This window comes from Eptesicus fuscus, chromosome 12 (assembly GCF_027574615.1).
Source record: "Eptesicus fuscus isolate TK198812 chromosome 12, DD_ASM_mEF_20220401, whole genome shotgun sequence".
NCBI lineage: Eukaryota > Metazoa > Chordata > Mammalia > Chiroptera > Vespertilionidae > Eptesicus > Eptesicus fuscus.
Window position 1 is genome coordinate 87,285,492 of NC_072484.1, and position 22,579 is coordinate 87,308,070.

At 42.2% G+C, this 22,579-nt stretch overlaps 1 protein-coding gene across 2 annotated transcripts in view; it reads left to right on the forward strand.

Annotated features, from left to right (window-relative positions):
• Positions 1-22,579, forward strand: part of NOL4 (nucleolar protein 4) — a 223,304-nt gene that overhangs the window by 146,004 nt on the left and 54,721 nt on the right. Inside the window, exons 7-8 of one of the 2 annotated variants that reach the window (XM_008148318.3) lie at positions 8,974-9,153; positions 9,843-10,034. In XM_008148318.3, coding sequence (XP_008146540.2) covers positions 8,974-9,153; positions 9,843-10,034 — 372 coding nt within the window. The remainder of the gene's footprint in view (positions 1-8,973; positions 9,154-9,842; positions 10,035-22,579) is intronic. The other variant, XM_008148319.3, reaches the window with a different exon arrangement.

Consider the following 22,579-nt stretch of genomic DNA (forward strand, 5'->3'; position numbering starts at 1 on the left):
TGGGTCTATTTCTGGATTTCTGTTCCATTGATTTATCCATTCTTTAATTAGTGCTGTACTGTCATGTACTGTGGCTTTAGAGTAAATATTGAAGTTAGAAAGTGTCAGCCCTTTGACTTTGTTTTTCTTCTTCTTCAATATTAAGTCGTTTCTTTTGGGTCTTTCACCTGTCAATATAAACTTTAGAATCAATTTGTTGATATTAATATAAAAACTTGGGATTTTGATTGTGATTATTGATTCACTAGATCCAATTGGGAAGAACTGATTTCTTGACAATATTGAGTCTTCCTATTAGTGAAAATGGAATATCTTTCAGTTATCTTTCAATTTTTCTGTTCATGTAACTGATCTGTTTATGTGAGGATTGATGTGTGGATGTGATGAACCACAATTGATTTGTGAATGTTCAACCAGCCTTGCATATATGGGATAAATCCAGTTGGTCATGGTATACAACTTTTTATACATTGTTGGATTCAATTGGCTAATATTTTCTTAAAGACGCTTGCATTTATGCTCATGAGAGATACTGTTTTGGAGTTTTCTTGTCATGGTGTGCCTAATTTTGGTATTAGGGTAATTTTGAGCTCATACTAGTAGAGTGAATCCAGAAGTAGTCCCTCTGCTTCTGTCCTTCACGGGTGATTTATTTCATAAGTGTTTGATAGATTTCACCAGGGAACCCATCTGGTTCTGATGCCTTCCGTTTTCGGAAGGGATTGACTCAATTTTAATAGGCAAAATCCTATTCAAATTGCCTGTTTCTTCCTGTGTGAGATTTTGCAGGTTGTATCTTTCCAGGCATCGGTCCTTTTTATCTGGGTTATGGAAATTGTAGATATAGTTGTTTGTAGCAACCCTGTATTATCCCCTTAATATCCATGAGTCTATAGTGATGTTGCTTGTTTCATTTGTGATATTAGTAACTTGTGTCTCTTTTTTTTCTTTTTTTTTTTGCAGTGGTTATCAACCTTCCTAATGCCGCGACCCTTTAATACAGTTCCTCATGTTGTGGTGACCCCCAACCATAAAATTATTTTCGTTGCTACTTCATAACTCTAATTTTGCTACTGTTAATGAATTGTAATGTAAATTTCTGTGTTTTCCGATGGTCTTAGCCTCTACAGCAGTGGTTCTCAACCTGTGGGCCGTGACCCCTTTCACAGGGGTCGCCTAAGACCATCAGAAAACACAGATGTTTACATTACGATTCATTAACAGTAGCAAAATTACAGTTATGAAGTAGCAACGAAAATAATGTTATGGTTGGGGGTCACCACAACATGGGGAACTGTATTAAAGGGTCGTGGCATTAGGAAGGTTGATAACCACTGAACTAGAGGCTTACATCGTTGACCGATATTTAAAAACAACAGTTTTTGGTTTCTTTTATCTTCTTTATTATTTTCCTGTTTTCAACTTTATTGATTTCTGTCGAATTTTTATTATTTCTCTTCACCTGGTTACTTTGAATATAATTTGCTGCCCTTCAGGTTTCCTCAGGTGGAAGCTTCTTTGCCAATATATACACTTAATGCTATAAAATTCCCTCTGAACACTGCTTTTGCTGCATCCCACAGATTTTGATAAATTCTCAACGTAGTTCAAAGTATTTTTTAACTTCTTTTGGGAGTTATTCTTTGACCTAAGTGTTATTTAGAAGTGTGTTAGATGCTCTCCAAATACTTGGGAGATTTTCCAGCTAACTTTCTGTTTTCGATTCCTCATTTATTTCCTCTGTGGTCTGAGAGGCTATGTTGTATGATTTCTTGTAAATGTGTGAAGGCACTCAATGACCTAGAATGTGGCCTGTCTTGGTGAATGTTTCACGGGAGCTTGAAAAGAACGCATTCTGCTGTTGTTGAGCCTCCCGAAATTCATCAGTTACCATTCAGGTTTTCCTACCCCAATACTGGTTTCTGCTCCACCAAATCATGGTTCTCTCTCTCTCTCTACCTGCTTGTCTCTCTGGGGGTGCAGCAGTTCGCCCTGTGACCTCACTTCTCTGATGGATTGAGGAACAGTTGTGGATTTTTTTTTCTTTTCTTTTCTTTTTTTTACTTGTTGGGGCTAGTTAATGTCTTTTAAGCTGCTTAAATGCTGGACCAGAAATCACCAAAAACATTGTTTTAAATCTGACTATACGAGAGTTGTTTGAAAATTTTGAGGTTTTTACATAATTGTAACTCATTAAAATTGCTTCATGGAGAGGCAGCTTAGAAACAATATCTAATTTAAACATGGAGGATTTAATTGGATTAGGAGCTCTGAGTTCCTTTCCACAATTCTAAAATCGAAAATCCTCCAAAAAATTTTCTTTTAACTTAGATTTGTAGAAAATTCATGTTTTGCAAAACCTGACTTAAATTGACATGAAACTATTCATAGTCTTTCTTTATGTATTTCTTTGTTTTAGTGTAAATATTCATGTGATTTTCTGGAGAAATGTGGAAATATTTCTGTGTGCTTCGGGGATAGTTCACACTCTATAGTTCGTCCTCACCTGTTCCATCCAAACCCACAGTATTCTAAGTCCCAACAGACCTTGGGCCGAAGGCTTCAAATAAAAGACTACAAACCTGTAATAATATTTATTAATCTCAGAATTCGAGCTATTTTGTCAATAGATAGTATGTTATTTTGCAATTAACTAGGCACGGAGTCAGACAATATGGTTAGATCATTTAATGGATGGGTTTAAAAAAAGGTGAACAGATAATTTTATTTATAATTTTAAAGGATATGATTGTGCCTGGCGTATTATTTGAACATCAGTAAACCTGAAATTTCAATGAGATAACTGGCTTGTTATCTTATTATAATTCATTTACTGGTTATCAAAGTCTTCTTCTTGCCCTCTTATTCTATTGATTTCACATCCAGTGGAATATGTGAAGTTGATTTTGTTTTTAATTTTGTCCTGGAGACCTAAGAACGAGCATGATATAATGTCCATTGAGCCTTATTTTCAGACTTTACATTTTTTTGCAAGTTCAAGTGCTTTATATATAAAAAGCATTGCTCAACCATTACCACTGTACCTACTTTAAAAAGTAAATTTAAAAGGAAAAAAGTCTCAGGTTTCCGTTAGCCTTTATTTAATTTATAGTCATAGTTTGGATTCTCTCCTTTTCACTCTACCATTAAAAACCAATGTTATCTAAGCAATAATCCATAAGCTTCTACTAAGCACTTGTTGTATCCCTAGCACACAGTGTTTACCGAGCACTTATTTGAATTATCAATTCACAAACCCAGAATATCTTGGGATGTTTACTATGTATCAATAACCAGGCAGTCAAAATTTCTCAAGAAATTCTATAAATTCTACAAAGAGCTTAATTTCTTGCAGCAAGGACAGAAAAGAACAGGGGGCCTTAAGTAAATAAATGTTCCTCCTGGAAGAGCAAAGGAGCTGTTAGTAGAGACCTCACTGATGGAGAACTACCAATGTAACTCTTCCTCTTAATACCCAAAAGCTCCCTTTTGGCTGGGGTTTCGCCATTTTTCCATTCTTACTCTAACTTCACAACATCCTTTGTAGGCACTAGTAGCATTCACTTTGACGAATATGGCATCTCTAGGAAAGATAGAGAAGTCTAGTAGAGTAATTATTAGTTTTGGAGTAAGACAATATGAGGAAGACACCACTAGGAAGATAGATAAAGATGTGGGCGATATTGGCCAGCTGCTCACCAATCCAGTTTTCTTCCTGGGCACACGGCTAAACAGAATCTCCAAGTCTTCCTCATCCCTGTGATTGAGGTCTGGGCAATAGGAAGTGAGTGGAGGTGAAATGTACCAGGCCCAGGGTGGGCCCATAGCAACTTCCCCTGGATGGTCCTCCTTTCTTTCTCTACTGGCTGGATGTAGAGGACTCTCAGGCCCTAGATTTCCACAGATAGCAGGAGCCTAGGTCCCTGGATTACCTTGTGAACTCCCCTGACAGTCAGGGAAATAATTTGAACTTCCATCGGAAGAAAAATTGAGTTGTGCTTATTCACTGAAATTTGGAGGATTTTGTCAGTTACAGCAGGTAGCATTATATTGATCAATACAGTGATGGACATTTAAGGGTAGATTAAGTATGTCTAATAGTGTCCAAATAATCTCAAGCCAGAGGTTGTATGATTTAAATCTTGTATTCTGTAACATAGAGATGTTGGTGGGCGGGCTTTGAAACGAGCCTGCAGGAGTTCAAATCACAACTCCACCATTTTTCACTCTTTCTCACGAGTAAAATAAGCATCATAGTATTTCCTCATGGGGTCCTTGTGAGAACACATTTGTATAAAGTATTAAGTACAGAACGGGAACATATTATGCGCAATATAAGTCTTAGTTATCCTTGTTCCTATTACTAATGATGTTACTATTATTTATGACTAGACTTAATTTTTAAAATAAGACAAATGAAACATTTAATCTGCATGTTAAAAGCATTGTAATAATAGACAGCATGTGTGGCCATTCTGCTTGTCAAACATCAATTGTTTTTTTTAGTGTCTGAAGCCTAGGCTGATGAAATTATTACTAAACATTGCTAAAATATTTATACAACCCCAGTCCCTTGAGAACAAAAATGGTAATAATGCCTCAAAACCACTATAGTATGACAGTCATTTGTGTTGCTGGTGATGGAATTGATGGTTCACTTTGAAGGCTCACTTTAAATTCCAATTTTACTTTAAAAAGAAAAAAAGTTCTTCTAAAAACATATGAGATAATATTATAGCAAATTATAATAAAGAGGGAATATGCAAATTGACCATCACTCCATCACAAAGATGGCTGCACCCACAGCTGAGGCCAAGTTCCCATAAGGAGCCTTAACGAGCCATCAACAGGGACCTGAGGCTACGCCCTCCCCTGCAGGGCTTGACAGGGGACCTCAGGCCATGTCCCCCACCCGGCGGGGCTTGACCAGAGACCTCAAGTTGTGCTTCCTGTCCTGGTGCTGGGCTAGGGGACCTCAGGCTGCTCCCCCCGCCCCAGCGCCAGGCTGGGGGACCTCAGGCCGTGCCCCCCACCAGGTGGGGCTTGACAGGGGACCTCAGGCCATGAACCCCCCCACCCCGGCACAAGGCCAGGGGACCTCTACCACACCCTCAGCCCAGCAGGGCTTGACAGGGAACCTCAAGGTGCACCCCCAGTGCTGGGCTGGGGGAACTCAGGCCGTGCCCCTGCCCAGCGGGGCTTGATGGGGGACCTGAGGCTGCGCCCCCCCTCCCAGTTCTGGGCTGGGGGACCTGAGGCTGCACGTCCCCCACCTGGGGGGACTTAAGGGGGGCCCTCAGTCCATGCCCCCCACCCAGCGGGGCTTGACGAGGACCTCAAGGCACGCCCCCTGCCCTGGTCTTGGCTGGGGGACCTCAGGCTATGCCCCCTGTCCTGGGGCTGGGCTGGAGGACCTGAGGCTATGCTCCCTGCCTGGCAGGGCTTGACAAGGGTGGGACTGGCTGGGTCTGGATCTAGCCCAATGAGGGGCGGGGGGTGGCTGGGTCTGGGTCTCACACGATTTTGAGGTGCATGTGGGTGGGCGGGGACTTGACTCTGGGTCCCATGGTGAGCCCCGGACTCTGACAGGAGGAAGGTTTTCATATACATTTTACTAATTTTCTTTCATCTCTGACACTTCTATTATAGAGAAAGGGCAAATAGCAATATTAAATTATTTCCTTTAATTAATCCCCTTTTAATGTGCACGAATTTCATGCACTAGGTCACTAGTAGCAAAATAAGGCTTCTGGAGAAAATACACTAATGATTTCTATAACTTTCTTTTTTGTTTTTGGTCTTTTTAAAAATACTTGAAGAAAATCTAATTGATATTCACCATAGACGTTCTGAGATCTGATGCCTACATCTCCCTTTTATTATTTTAGTTGTAGAACTAAACTGAAATGTTAGAAGACAAATTTTGCCATTTGGGGATTTCTCCTTCAGAGTGATGGGTTAATGTCTTCAGTAGTTGTTTTTGAAACTTTGGAAGAACAGTGAAATCGGGAATGCACATTTTAACTCACTGGGTCGCAAGACTTCTCTGTTGTCAGCGTGTTCCCACCTTGTGATAAAAGATAAGCCAGTGTCCCTGACAACATCTGTCTCAAAAAGCTGAAAGAGCATATTCTTCGTTGGATTCTTCTCTCAAAAGTGGTGTAATCATAGGAGCTTGGAATTGAAAGAAACTTTCAATGTCACTCCTAGCACACATTTCTGTCGTCATTTGTATAATAAAAATAAAAGCCTTGACAAATTGGCTAAAATGTATAACCCTCTCAGGAGCCATTCTTCCACATAGAAACACACAGTAACTTCAAATAAAACGCATTGCTCTTGACTTACGGCTTCTGTTTCTAAGTGGAATCTGTTGAATGATGGGCAATTGTTTTTTCCTCAGGAAGAAAGACTTCAGTAACCATTTAGTACACGAGGCATGCGTGCCAGGAGACTGCCCTGAGAAGCAGTCGTTCTGAACCCCTTTTAGAATATGGCTTAGACTCTCTCTTGCCCCTGCTCCATCAGCATTTATGTAGCCCATCCAGTGTGTCTCTTCTTCTTCTTTTTTTTTTTTTTTTGCCTTGAATTGTGTACTAAGACTTTTTGTTATCTGTTTGTCGTGTTGAATCTCCCTGTATGATTTCATTGCATCCTCAAAAACTGCTTCTCACAAATGACTTCCTATCACTCATAAAGGTCTTTGGTCCCTTTTGTAATCTGATGGTTTTCCTGTTGAGTGTTCAGTGTTGTTTGTATATTTTGGATTACAGTCCTTTATCAGACGTGTCTTTAGCAATCCTCTTCTCCCGTCTGTGGCTGGCCTTCTTTCCGTGTTTAAGACCCGCTAGTTTTGTAGAAAACGGGAAACTAGTCTTGAGCGGCAACTCTGTGGAGAGCATGTCCTGGATGGTGTGAGGGGAAACGTGGGAGCGTCTGCGTTGATGCCTATGGCGGTCTAGCTGGCAGGAAAGTGCACGTGAACACGGGAAGAAAAGGAGAGAGCAACAGCGCTGTTTACTTCTGTGTCAAAGTCCACCGTATAGTTACGATGAGTTCACAGTGTAGCGAAGGATCGAAGATGGACTGAGGTACAAGTGGGGATCTTTGTAGAAACGGAACCTAATCTGATTGGCCCTGAAAGCCCGTTAGGTCTTCCCCAGTGAGAGCGGGGCAAGAAATGAAACTCCACTTGAGAAACAGAATTCAGAGCTTTTTTTTTATCATTTTAGTTTACAGTGTAAAGGATCATTTAGTCTATATGGATTATGCTTTAGATTTAGAGCCTGAATATTTCGATACATTAAGGATGGGCTTTGTTTACCCGAAGAGACTAGCACTGTACATCCTTCGTGGTTCCAGCGGATCCTGTTTGGAGCAGATGCTGGGTGTGGGTCTCATAGGGTGTGTAGAAAGAATAAATTAGCTTGGCGTATTTGAATGCAGATAAGTGTATTATAACATTTTCCAAATATTGCACATTGCCATTTAAAAACATATTCTACACGGTGTATTTTTCAAACCTATGGAATATTTGCCTTGTCTTTTAGTAGGTAATTCCACCTTCTTAATGTTTTGAACTATAAAAATATTCTGGTTTTTAAATGTTAACTTCATTTTGAGGTCAGTTGTCTAGTTTTACAATTTCTCCTCTTATTTTACAGTTAAATTTGTGTGATCTTTAAAGCATGCTACACATATGTTAACATTTCACAGGGGCATGTTTTGAATACCGTTGATTTAAAGTTTCTATCATCAAGGTCTTTCAGAAGGATTTGACTTTATGGATAGATTTGAGGGAAGCTGCTGCTGTTGACAGATATTGCTATCTGTGTATCGGGAGCCACCTGTGTATCTAAATTGGTATGTGTGAAATCTGCCTCATTACTCTGGCCTTACAATGATTGATTTCTGTGCCACTCCAGACTCAATTACAAGCGACTAAAACTCAGATTTAATCAAAATAAAAAGGGGGGGGGCAGGAGGATGTATTTTATCATACATCTGAAGAGTGTTTAGGTTAATTTCAAGCACAGTGGACTCTAGATGTCCATAGATGTCTGCTGGACTCGGCTTGATTTCAGTTACAGGCACGTTCGGTGTGTTTTTTCACCGAGAGGGGAAGGTGAGGCACACGCATAAGGTAGAGAAGGTTGTTGCCCATGGGATCGCCGCTTTCACGTGGTGAAAAGCAAAAGCCGTTTCTCAGAGGACAAGCTGCTGGGCTGACCGAGATAGCAGGAGGCCCCACAGCAGGACCAGGGTTGGCCTTGGGTATCCGATCCCTTTGGGGACCCTGTCTTGGTTGGCCTTCGTCATCTCTTATGCATTAGGAGACACTGAGCGTGACACATCTTAGGAGGAATCCTGGTTCCTTGTTTTCTAATCCAAAATCAGATGCCATCCTGAGACATAGACCATTTATAAACTACGTTGAAAGCATGCTGTCGTACAAATCACAGGCCTCGTCTCCATAACGCTTTGTCTAGTCCTTGTGGGGCAAGCCAGCTGAGCATGCGCACCCCTGCGTTTCCTTATCCGTTTAAAGAAGACGAATGCAGTGAGGCCGGCTCCGCTCCGAGGTCATTTCCATCGCGGAGAACATGTGATTCCATGGTTCTCTTGCAAACCTGAGTACCGGCTGGTTTTCCTTTTCTTTGGGACAGGGACATGGAGTGGAAACAGCGGTTGCTCTCAGAAAGCTAAAATCCAATGAAACTTGGTGCCACGATAGGAATTTGCCATGGGGCTATTGAGCACTTGAAATGTGACTGGTGTGACTGAGGAAATGCGTTTCTCATTACATTTTAATTAATTGTCATTCAAATTAGAATAGCCACAGCTCCTGAAATGATCAACTCATTTAAGCAAGACGTTCTTTGAGAAACAGCTGAAATTCAAAAATCAAACCCTTGCGTCTAAGTGTGGGCAGCGAATGTAACCCGGCCGTCTCCTCCTCTGCTCTCCCTGCAGTCCCCTGCACACAGCTACTCCAGCTACGACTCCAGCAAGCACGAGGGCGGAGAGCGGGGCGCCGAGGACCTGTCCCTGCACCGGGGCGACGAGGACGAGGATGAGCACGAGGACCACGACGACGCCGAGAAGGTGGCCGAGACGGACGGCGTGGAGGCCGAGCGGCTGAAGGCCTTCAACGTGAGTCCCCCCGCCGCCCCGACGGCTCAGTTCTCACCACGTCGCGCTCATGTCGCCTGCTGGTGCCTGTGGATATTTTAGAGACGTGTCTGTTTGATTTGCAGAGCGATTTAAAAGTACACGAAACACTCTTTGCCAACCAGACACCAGAATTGCTGTGTGTTGCTTAGAATGTTCAGGCCCGATGTGGCCGGCCACTGGCGTGTTGTGTGAGTATCATGTGTCCCCAGGGGTGAGGAGCACAGAGCTCGTCATCAGTGGCCCTCCTGCTTGCCCAGCGTGTCTCATGCTGCATGACAGAGTCCGTGGTGTGTGTTCAGAGACCGGTACCCTGCAGAGGAGCGGAGTGGCGGCCGCACTGTATTTCTCTCTAACAGAGTTTTATGGGGTGCTTCATTGTCGCAGTCTGCTGTGGCCTCCTGTTTTTATTTTCTACACGATAGTCTATACTTTTCTGTCTGTCTGTGTCTGTCTGCCTTTCTCTCTCTCTCTCTCTTTTTTTAACCCAAACCATGGAGAAAGTCTTTAAAGGGTGTTTGCTTAAAATTTCTGGCTTTCCATTGCAAAGTTCTCCAGTGAATAAACCAAAAAGACAAGAGTATTTTCCTATCCGTGATCAAGACAGGAAGCGAGGAACAGCCGAGAGCAGCCCTCCAAACCCTTCTCCTCTGTCTCCCTCTTGCCAACAGATGTTTGTCAGGCTGTTTGTAGATGAAAACTTGGACCGAATGGTCCCAATCTCTAAGCAGCCCAAAGAAAAGATCCAGGCTATCATTGACTCATGCAGGCGACAATTCCCTGAGTACCAAGAGCGTGCCAGAAAGCGCATCCGTACTTACCTCAAGTCCTGCAGGCGGATGAAAAGAAGTGGTTTTGAGATGGTGAGTTCTGAATGAAAACACAGCCCTAGATTCCATCCAAATCCCACCTGTAAACCATGACACTATTTATTTTTTTCATCCTAGTGTCTTTTTTTATTTTTTTTCCATGATGTCAGGTCACAGGGGTTCTGTTTGCTCGTTTGTTTCCCCCCTTCTCCTCTTCATCTTCCTGAAGTATATTTATCCCTTGTTTATCCAACCAGGAGCACCCGGTGAGCCAGCGCTCACAGGCCCACGTGGCATCGGGCCATAGACAATGAGGGTCACAGAGTCCAATCCCATGAGAACCAGCATCTCATTCATGTTTGTTGCTTTCTGTTCCACCGAAGTGGAGATAAGGAGGAGCATCCTCGAGGCTTTGGATGGCCTGGGAGAAGGGCGTTCTGTGCAATGGGAGGAAGTGGATGGGTCCGTCTAAGGAACACCGTTCTCGTGCCAACGCTTAGCAGATAGCAAGCCTCGAAAATGGCCATCGGGGGTGGAGACCCTCGTGTGAAAAATAAGGCTTTGTTGTGCTCCGCGTATCTGTGTGCTTGTGGGTGGAAGCATGAGCTTTGATATTCAGCTGGGCTGTATACATGGGTGAGCTTATGCGGAGGTTAGATTACTTATGGGTGGAAATCAGATACCGATGTTTGCTTTTTAACTTGATTATAATTCACCTTGCTCTCTAAATGTACCCCTGTAGATCGTGCATGCATTTACAGTGTTGTTGTTGTTTTTTAATTTTTTGATTGTATGTGAGCAGAAATGTATTGGGAATTTTCTGAAATCCTTTTTTCCTCTCTCGGCTCCATAAAAGCCAAGACCGGGAGTGTTTGTGGCCCGGCCTCTCCTTCTTCGGTGTGACGGGCCAGGAGTCGGGGCGGCTAGGAGAGGTTTCAGAGGATGTCGTATCTGAGAAATCATTTTTCAGATGTACATGAAACGACACAATAACAAAATCCGCCATCTATCAAATTTTCTGCATTGGCTTGTGAACATATCATGGATAGTTTTTTTAAAAAAGGACTGTCCTTATGGAGAAGCAGTGGTCTCCCTGGATGGGAACGAGCACGGGTTTGGACCCCAGGGAGCCTGGCTTGGAGTCCAGATCCAGCACTTTGTGGCTGGGTGGCTCCGGCAAGCCACCTCCACGGCCTGTGTCAGACACCTCTCTGGGATGACACCAACTCCTCATTTATAAAGCTGAGGGAATTCTATCCGCTGGCACACGTAAAGCTCTGGGAGCCATTTCTGACCCACAGTCACCACTAAGTAAAATCTTAACTCTGAGAACATTATCAAATATTTTTAATTCATCATCTGAAAAAAGCTTCCATTATACATGCACAGAATTCTTTATGTAAGTAGTTGCTTACTTCTCAGAATAACTACATTAAAATTAGAGGCATGGTGCATCAGCCATTTTAAAATAAGAATGGCCTAACTGTGTCTGATCAAACTAAATTATTACAAGCAGAGGTGATGTGGTATAAAAGAGGAGAGACACTTGGGGGGGGGGGAAGCTATTTTCCCCATTATTGAATTATTTAAAAAATTATTATAATTTACCCAGTAGGAGGGAGATAACAAACAAAAAGGATATCTAAGCAGGTGTAAAAGCCCGGAATCCTAGCATTGACATAGGATCTGGCTCAGGACCACTAAGCAGCTGATGTGAAATTCCAATTAAAACTATGTCTCACTCTGAGTACAAAGTATATAACATAGCTTCCTTTTTCAGTTACAAGAAAGATAATATTATATATCAATATTTTTTATTTTAACAGCATCTGGCATTACTCTTTCTTCCTAATCATTTAATGTTTAGAGATTATTTTCTTTGGTAAAATTTATTATTTTTCATAGTATAAATGTTTTATTAATCATTATTTTAGAGAAAAATAATTGTCATGTAGAACTCTTAATTTCTCTAAGGCATATTTGAGACATTCGTGGGTTTTTTTCATTAATTGTATTTTTTACTTCCATGGACATCTGTTTGTTGTAAACCTCACACCATGCATAGAAAACAAAAAGTTGACTACTTCAAAGTCAAGTGGTTTTATAAAGGAATCTTATGCTGTACAGAAATGCTACTAAATTTGAATGTAATCATTTCATTCGTTCTTTATTTAATAGACTAGAGGCCCAGTGCACGAAATTCGTGCACAGGTGGGGGCTGTCCCTCAGCCCAGCCTGCACCCTCTCCAATCTGGGACCCCTTTGAGGGATGTCTGACCACCCATTTAGGCCCGATCCCACTGGCAGTCGGACCCCTCTCACAATCCAGGACTGCTGGCTCCCCACCACTCGCCTGCCTCTGCCTGATTGCCCCTAACTGCTTCTGCCTGCCAGCCTGATCACCCCCTAACCACTCCCCTGCCAACCTGATTGACGCCTAACTGCTCCCTGGCAGGCCTGATTGCCCCCAACTGCCCTCCCCTGCTGACCCATTCACTCCTAACGCCCCTCCCCTGCTGGCCTGATCACCCCTAACTGCCCTCCCCTGCAGGCCTGGTGCCCCCCCCAACTGCCCTCCCCTGCTGTTCTGCACCCCTACCAACTGCTCTCCCCTGTAGGCCTGGTCCCCCCAAACTGCCCTCCCCTGCAGGCTTAGGTCCCACACCCCCCCAACTGCTCTCCCCTGAAGGCCTGGTCTCCCCAACTGCCCTCCTCTGCTGGCCAGGTCTCCCCTAACTGCCCTCCCTGCAGGCCTGGTCCCCCCACTACTGCCCTCCCCTGCAGGCCTGGTCCCCCCGCTACTGTCCTCCCCTGCTGTTCTGCCCCCCCCCAACTGCCCTCCCCTGCTATTCTGCCCCCCCCCAACTGCCCTCCCCTGTAGGCCTGGTCCCCCCAAACTGCCCTCCCCTACAGGCTTGGGTCCCCCCCAACTGCTCTCCCCTGAAGGCCTGGTCTCCCCAACTGCCCTCCCTGCAGGCCTGGTCCCCCCGCTACTGCCCTCCCCTGCAGGCCTGGGTCCCCCCCAACTGCCCTCCCTTGCTGGCCTGGTCTCCCCCAACTGCCCTCCTCTGCCAGCCTGGTCATCCCAACTGCCCTCCTCTGCTGGCCTGGTCACCCCTAACTGCCCACAACTTCCCTCTCCTGCAGGCCATCTTGTGGTGGCCATCTTGTGTCCACATGGGGGCAACCATCTTGTGTCTTGGAGTAACATCTTGCATATTACTCTTTTATTAGATAGGATATATAATGCACATAACATTATACAACATAATAAGGAGAAGTTGAAGAGATGTCTGACCTGTTAATTAGGAAAATATAACATGTTCCTTGATTAGTATGATTCATTGAGGTGACAAGTTGTGGGAAGTGAAATGCTTAAGTAATAATACAAGGCCTAATGTAATTAAATGTTAAATGAACAACACGGATGCAAATTGCTATTGCAGTTTAGTCCATTTTTTATGCATTACTCAGCTATGTACTCCTGGCAATAACAAATTAGACCTGCCATCTAGTTGTCACTTGAAAGCTTGATTTGTTTTATGTGTCACTTCATTGACATGGAGCGTGGGGAGGATTCTGTGTCACTGTGAGTAGTCGTCATCTGTAACAGGGAGGAAAAGGCATGAGTAGGACAGAGAAGAATTACAGCTAAGTATTGTACACGAATACTGTTGCCATCATAATTGTTAAATTTGATATAATAGTTATCTTTTTAAATTGGAAGAACTCTAAACAAAAATTATTTTTATTATCTTTAGTGTAGGTAGACATGAAGAAAATGTATCATTTTCAGTATGTGATTGTTTTCACATGCAAATCCTCTCTAATAATAGGCAAATATGCAAATTGACCATACCTCTGACACACCCACAAGCCACGCCCACAAGCCACGCCCACCATCCAATCAGAGCGAGTATGCAAATTAACCCAAACCAAGATGGCTACAGCCACAGAGAGCAAGGTTTCCTAGGTAACAGAGGAAGCCAAGCTTTCCGCCTGCCCTAGCCAGGCCTAAGCCTCCACTCAAGCTACAAAGTTTCAATTATAGAAGGTAAACAAATTCAAACAAATGGCGGCAGAATGGAGCTTGAGAGTGCAGGCCAGGGTTGCCGCTGGCAACAGGGGAAGCAAAGCTTTCTGCACACCCTGGCTGGGCCCACCCGCTTAAGGCAACAAAGTTTCAATTATAATCCCAACACAAATGGCTGCCGGCTGGCCTCAGACGGAGCCCCAGGCTTGGCTCTGCTCCAGGCTACAAAGTTTCAATTGTAGAAGGAAAATAAATTCCAGATACCAGGGCCTCTGCTTGGGTTGCCAGGGGGTGTGGCCGGCCTGCAAACCACCACAGGCCCCTCGCTCAGGCCGCCCCACACCCCAAGGGAACCCGCACCTGATCCGGGACACCCTTCAGGGCAAACCAGCTGGCCCCCACCCCTGTACCAGGCCTCTATCCTATCTAATAAAAGAGTACTATGCAGATTGATCATCACTGCAACACACAATATAGCTGCCCCCATGTGGTCAAAGATCCTGCCCCCATGTGGACACAAGATGGCCACCACAAGAGGGCCAGTAGGAGAGGGCAGTTGGGAGGCACCCAGCCTGCAAGGGAGGGCAGTTGAGAAGGACCAGGCCTGCAAGGGAGGGCAGTTGGAGGTGATCAACCCTGCAGGAGAGGGCAGTTAGGGGTGACCAGGCCGGCAGAGGAGGGAAGTTGGGGGCAAACAGGCTGGCAGCAGAGTGGTTTAGGGGGTGATCAGGCTGGCAGGCAGAAGCGGTTAGGGGCAATCAGGAAGGCAGGCAGGCAAGCAGTTGGGAGCCAGCAGTCCTGGATTGTGAGAGGGATGTCCGACTGCCCGTTTAGGCCCGATCCCACTGGGATCGGGCCTAAACGGGCAGTCGGACATCTCTCAAGGGGTCCCATATTGGAGAGGGTACAGGCTGGGCTGAGGGACAAACCCCCTCCGTGCACGAATTTCGTGCACTGGGCCTCTAGTTATTCTATAATACTTAACAAGCCAACAAGGCAACCTGAAGTTTTTGACATTTTTTATGATGGAGTGGTTAAGTGTAGGATTATTTGGTAGGGGATTCTGTGTTATAAAATGAAAGGGGCATTCAATAAACCTAGCTCTTCAGTTACTTGGGATGTCTAAACCAGGAGACTCCTTAAGTAGAGTGAAATATTGAATTGTATGTTTCCTGCTGACTTTAAGAAATTCAAAGAAGTATTCCCATAGAAGTGCTTTAGCACAGCATATTTTAGTACTCTACTTGAGCATCTTGGCACTCGTTTTGACTAATTTTCTGCTGTCATTAATACAAAATCTATTCATGTTTAATTATTCGGCACTATCCCTCAAGAATTTACATTTCAACACAAATACTTTCAATTGACTGCCTATAATAATTCAAGTTCACATTTATGCATTTTTATTTCACTGGAATTATCAAGACCCCACAGATCTTGATTGCTTAAGCAGCCAAAATTTCTGTCATCACAATAAGTATTTTCTATGATGCATGAAGTGTAATAACTGCATTATGACACTTTTCTACACATGCTTCACATTTTTACCAATTCATTGTTAACAAACATCTCAAATCATAAAATCCTCCATGTTGAATGTCAAAGGGTATGTTTCGCGAAAAATCTAATAAGCTTGATCCAAAGTACTGTCTTAGTTTTCATTAAGTTTTAAAGACGCCATGAGTTAAACAGCCATTCACCCAATCGTTAGACAGAAATATCAAATGGTTATGGATTCTGCTGTGTGGCCTTGGCAGGCTACTCCCGCTACTTTTTGTGAAGAATATTTGTTGATTGTTCCAGAAAAGAAATACATTTCTTCAGGGTGTCCTGAGCCTGAATTCAAAGAGTACCTGTCATAGATAAGCTCGTAGAGACAAAGCTTTATACAAAGGTGGGGTTGGCCCATACCTGAGTGTCACCTGATATGATTTCTCTTTTTGTTTTCTGAGTGTGCATTGTGAGAGACGCATCCTGCTACATAGGTTTAATGCAAGTTTATAAAACTCAACTGAAAATATTTAGGTGAGATGATCTCCTAAGACTCTCAGCCCTTCATTCCTCCTGTACCTCAAATTTTGCCACTGTACCAAGTTCTATCAAATATCCTAGATATTTGAATTCATAAATCTCAGCCTCTTGAAAAAATGACCTATTTACTTGCATTTTAATATTATGCAAGTGACTGTGTGTGTTTGAAGGAATAAGTCTCATGCAATTACTTGGTAAAATTTTGCCAAGGACATTGTCCACGAAGTTACTCAGGGTCCACTGCAAATGATTTTATTTCAGAAACTTCTAGAAGGAAAAGCAAGAAGAAAATTGTTTCTCCTGCAGAAATAGTGCTTCTATGTTTTCTCGTCCCTAGGACTCGGTGTAACCTTGTATGTTCACTTTTGCGCCTTGCCTCCAAGAAGTTCAGAGTCAAAGTCTTTCTAAGGTCCCAATTATCCTTTTGCTGAATTTATTTTAGTGTGCATGTGTCTATTTTAGGGAAAAAGTGAGATGTGAATTTTAAAAACAAATATGTAAATAATTATGGCAACACCATACTTTTATACTATCTTCTAAATTCTTGTCCTTAGTATTTCTTTTTAATTGCATCCTATAATACCCTTTTCAGTAATTTTGAAATCTGACCTTCTGATCTTACAGTTCTTTCATCAGAAAATAAATACTTAATGTTTAGGAATAGTACATTTTTAAGAGAATTTGACTAATTACATCATTTGCTTCTATTCGTCTAATGCAGCCCCAAAGTTGAGGGATCAGAATTTGCTTTTAATTCACAGCTTCCCTGCTATCAGACGCATTGCAAAAGCTACAGTGACATTTTCTATTCCTTCTTTAGCAAATAGAGATGTTATAAGAAATGAATTAGAGTGCTTCTTTAAACTAAAATTTTGATCAGAAATATACCCAGTCCTTCATACAAGAGCTTGATTAAAAACTTGATAAACCTGCATAGACAGTATTACTTAGAATGTTGCTCCATCAACCATCCCAGCTCTTCCCCATTTTCAGTTTTCCTTTTTCACTGAAAGGGAAATTTCTTTTCTGTGAAATAAAAAAGTTTCCAGATTCCAAGGAAATAATTAATCTCATAACTTCGCTTTCACAGCCCGAGTCCAGCTTTCTTTAATAGATCTTCTGAAAGATTATTTCACACTCAAAGATCAGACCCATCACCACCAACTCCCTTGATCATCCCTCACATTGAAATTCTGGTTCTCACCATACTGAATTAGTTCCTAGGAAGATCACATGACTGCTTTTGCACCAAACCCAAAGGTTGAATCCTCAACTCAATCAGCCCCATTTTCTTGAGACATTTATTTCTGTCCCTCCTTTTTTAAAAAAAAAATTTTTTTGGGGGGGGGCACTTTCTAAGATTCTGGGCTTGGCAATGTACAGCATATGACCCTACTCATAGTTGCACAAGTCTTGCTGTATTCCACTCTCAAAATAGAATTCCAGTCATCTACAAAGCTTTGGTATTTCATTCCAAATGTCAGCCAGACATTTGACAAATGTACTGATATATTTTCACTGAACTCTTTATATTCTCCGTCACCCATTATCTTCACTGATATTCCATCTTATTCCACCTTATCTACTCTGTCACTGGTAAATTCCTCTTGACTTGCCTATTTCTGGTACTAACTCCACTGTTGTCGTTTAATCAGTGTTCATAAACTTGAGATGAGGTTTGACTGTTGATTACAATTAATGGCTTGCATCCTACCACTCACTGAATTCTGTTTATTCTTCCTTTGCTGAGTTTCAAATCAGTCCCATAATTTTGAATTTTATCTGCTATCATTTTAGTTCTAGTCCTTCCTAAGCCACACCTATATTCTTGTATAGTTCTTTTTATATAAAAAAAAATTCATTGAGAGAGAGAGAGAGAGAGAGAGAGAGAGAGAGAGAAGAGAGAGAGAGAAACATCCATGTGAGAGCAGAACATCGACTTGCTGTCTCCTGCACACCCCATACTGGGGATTGAACCCATCACTGAGGCATGTGCCCTGACCAGGAATCAAACCGTAAACCTTCTGGTACATGGGATGACGCCCAACCAACTGAGCCACGCTGGCCAGGGCTCTTGCGTAATTCTTTAAACTCAATTCCATCTCATACTTCCTCCCTACCATCTATTCCTAGGCAGGCACAGAACTAGGATTTGTGCCTGGAAATTGTAAAATTTGGGGCCTTTTTTAAAAAAGAAAAGCAATACACCATTATGAGCAAAAAATTAGGTAGAATGATGAATATTTACAGTTAGAAAAGATACCATATACACAGAAAAGGATTTAAAAATAGGGACGTTTTGAAGATTCAAACCCTTATCTTCTGACATCTTAGAAAATGTGCAGACACACATATAAATTCTTCCTGGGTTTTACGTGGCTCCCAGCAGAGGGCTTAAACATGCGGAGAGTGCAGGAGTCCCATCAGAGTGAGGGATACTGGCGCCTGCACGTCATTGGTTGTATGAAAAGTCTCCTTGGCTCCTGGAACAGTCCCAGTTCTGGCTTTGACAGTGTCCGACGTTGCCATTTTAGAACAAAGTCTAAGTTGTTTATATGTTAGACTGTGGTCTTTTGAAATTGAGAGGCTAAGTCTCAATTCCAGGCTTAGTTGAATTTCCATACAATTTGATGTGGTGTTTCTGAGTCTCCCTCTTTCTAAAGGAGAGGCCTGTTGGAGTCTTACATGCGATAATGTGTATACAATGTTCACATAATCTTGCCCCTTTCTATTCCTTTTTAAAAATATGCCCAGCTAGTTCCTTTAACACAACAGGCCATCATATGGGATTGCTGCTCCCTCTCTCAACGTGTGCTGTTGTGGTCCACTGATGTTTCCTGGCTCAGGGGTTATGGGTACAATGCTCTCATTATTTACTAAATGCATTAAATGGAAGAATAACTAAAAGGTATAGCCAAATATTTGTCAGAGTTACTAATTATTGGATCTTTTAGTTTTAGCAGAATATTGACCTGAGCCTCATAGAATACCACAGGCACACACACATACCACCTCCCTTTCCTCTACAAATATATACAACTCCTAAGTAAAATATAATTTTTAAAATACCTTGCTAAGCTAAAATAAAGAAAGAAAAAAAAAAAAAAAAGAAAGGAAAGGAAATTCCCAGGCCAAGAAATGAATAGAAAACTCATAGGCAGAATTGTAAGCCCTTAATTTGATAGGGTGGTAGACGAGGAAGGCAGAAGTGAGGTCTGAATACCCTGTCACGCTCAGAGACATGGATTTTGGTGTGGGACTCGGCAGGAAGTGAATGGAATACTGGACAGGAAGGTCGGGCCCTGGCAGGCCTCCTGCTCTATTAACGAGGAATTAAAGTGTCTCCTTACAACTTTAAGAAATAAAATAGGCATTGTAAGCATTGAGATTAAAATCTTAGCAAGTGGGTTAAGTAGAAGGTAAGTTTCAGCCAAAGAGAAAATCCATAAACACAAAACTATGGGAATTACAGGGAGAAAAAGAGAAGGGAAATATGAAAAACATGTAAGCTGAAGACTAGAGTGATGAAGACATAGCTAACCGGCATCCCAGAGGAGAACTTGGAATGAGTCCTCCTTCAAACAGCTGAGGAGCAGGCTCTTTGGAACTGAGTAGTGAGGAGACATTGAATCCTAAGACCAGAGAAGTAGACCGGTGCTGAGTAGCATAGATGAAAACAAACCCATGCCTACGGATATCACAGTAGAAACCGCAGACCCATGGCATTTTTTTTTAAATATATTTTTATTGATGTCAGAGAGGAAGGGAGGGGGAAAAAGAGATAGAAACATCAATGATGAGAGAGAATCACTGATCAGTTGCCCCTTTCACGCCCCCCTCTGGGGATCGGGCCCACAACCCAGGCATGTGCCCTTGACCGGAATTGAACCCGGGACCCTTCAGTCCACAGGCTGACGTTCTACCCACTGAGCCAATCCAGCTAGGGCCCGTGACATTCTTAAAATGTCGACAGGAAGAAGCAAGATATGATCGAAAACAGGACAGAATGAACACACTTCTTGTCCTCAAAAATAGATGTGAGAGCCAATCTTCAAAGTACTAAGAAAATGTCCTCAACATTGGTAGAGAAACTACTTTTAACCTACAAATCAATGCACCGCTAAAGCCACATCCAGAGAGAGGAAGGAGATCCTGCAGCGACTGAGGTTCCCAGGCGAAGGCTGTCTCCTCCGGGGGACCCAGAAAGTCCTCTGAAAAGAAGGAGGCTGACCCCAGAGGGAAGCGTGGAGAACTGGCAGTAATGGTGAGGAAATCAGAACAACACCTCGATTTTATATCAAATGGACTTTAGTTCTCATCTGTGCTTCACCAGTTGTTACTTAGGGACCTTGTCACCCCGGGTCTTCGTTTATTTCTGGAAAAATGGAAATAAATGGCACTTACCTTATACGTGAAACCAGCAGCACTTGAAATAACAATGTGAACACTCCTGCGTCGCCCAGTACGTGGTGTCGGAGGAACGTGATAAAATGCAACTTAATCTGACATTTCATCCCACCGTTCCCTTCACTGGGAAACCCTCGCTGCCTTAACCCTTTGCACTCGCTTGCTTTTTTTCTCGATTCCTTTATTCTAATGCTAACCGTGTCGAGTCACACTCGACATCCGAGTGCAAAAGGTTAATCTGTTGAACTGCTGGGAGAACTGAATCAATGATGTCCTTATCTACTTACCCCTCCCTTCTGGCTAAGAGCAGCCTTGTGTCTCTCTCTCTTCTGTGTGCAAATTTTACTTGTGGTACCTCTTCTGTAGCTTTATTTTATCCTGTCTTCTATTACTGTGCCTTCCATAGGGGCCTTGACTCCCTATCACGGAGTTATATTTCTTGAGGATCATGCTTCTTAGTTTGTGCGTATCTGTATCGCCCACAATGTTGTGTGCAGTGCAATTAGTTGCTCATGAACGCTGCTCAGTACATGTCCAATTCAATTGAATTAAAATTATTGAATGAAAGATGAGTGAGTATTTACTAATGTGTTACTTTGTGGTAGAAATTAGTTGGGAGATAAGCTAATTTTTATTGTTTACTATGTGTCTCACAGTATTCTGCAATTGGCATTTGAATTTAAAAGCTACCACTGACAGAAAATCTAGCCTAATATATTTTAAATCTTTAGGGAGATTTTTCCACTAAATAAGACAATGATATAACATTTAATTTTTTATCACATTTAATTTTTACTCTCTTTTTAATTCTTGAAACACTATTTTAAACATATTTTCATCTACTTGTCAATTATTGTGACTAGGTAGTGACATTAAATGTATAAATAGAATTTTGTATAGTGTTAGGTTTCCCATGTAAACTATTAGGGAGAAGTTGCTGTGCTCCACAATAATCATAAGTGTATATAGTCACTTTTTTCAGAATTAAAAGATGCTTCCTAGTGGAGATTTAGATAAGGGGTCTCTTCGTTAAAAATGAAAATATCATTTTCGTTGATAATTTCATTTATCTTATTTTGATCAGAGGTATTTTCATATGACATTAACAAAACTGGACTTCTAGGTATCAACTCTAAGACTATATAAGTATAGACGTATATGTAGGTACCAACTATTATTCCCCATGCATTTGTGAAAGATCATTATTAACGGCCAATAATGTTTTAAAATTAAGGCCAAAGCATAGAGCATCACTTCATAGAAAAATATGTATAATCAAACCCTCACTGAAGGTTAATTAGCATGTTTGTTACAAACACATTTTCAAGCCCCATTGCATTAGTCGAGATAATTTTCTCGAGAAACTGTAGCAAATCCAATGGTTCACATACAGCTGAGTCCAAGGGCTCAAATGTCAGGGGTTTGATGCTCCCCATTTCTTACCTGTGCTTCTCTGGGCACTGCTTCCCCTCTCAGGCGGTCCTTGCTACCTGCTGGGAAAGGTTGCATTAGCAGCTCTTAACCTCTGTTCTTAAAACTCACAGTCTAAGAGCAGGCTCCCAGCTTCAGGTCCTGGTTCCCATGAAAGGACTTGGATTGGCCCTTTTTGGATCGTAAGTCCATCTCTTGGATCAGTCACTGGGAATAAAGTGATGAGCTCTATGATTGTCTAATCCTAAATCATGTGGCCAGGGTCAGGCCAAGGAGCCTCTTGGCTTACCATTTCCACCAGAACCATACAGGATGAGGTCGAGACAGTCGACCTGCTATTTTAGCCCACATTCACCATCTTTATCTGAAATATTGGATCATCTCAGGTTCCGAATTCAGAACGTTTTAGATTTTGGAAACATAATAGAGTATATATTCTGTTATTGCATAACAGCAGGAATCTGGGAAAACATCCCATATACAAATTTATTATTTCTGCCACAAAACGTATGATTATGCCCAGAAAGTAAGAAAAAGGATTGTAAGTATTCTCATGTCATTTTTATGCCAATTGAGTTTGCCCCAAGTTTTTGAAAATCTTTGTATGTACAATATTAGGATTTCAGAATTGCCAGTAAAAGGTTGAGAGTCTATACTAAACATACTTGGTTGGATATGTATCATACCCTACGTGCTA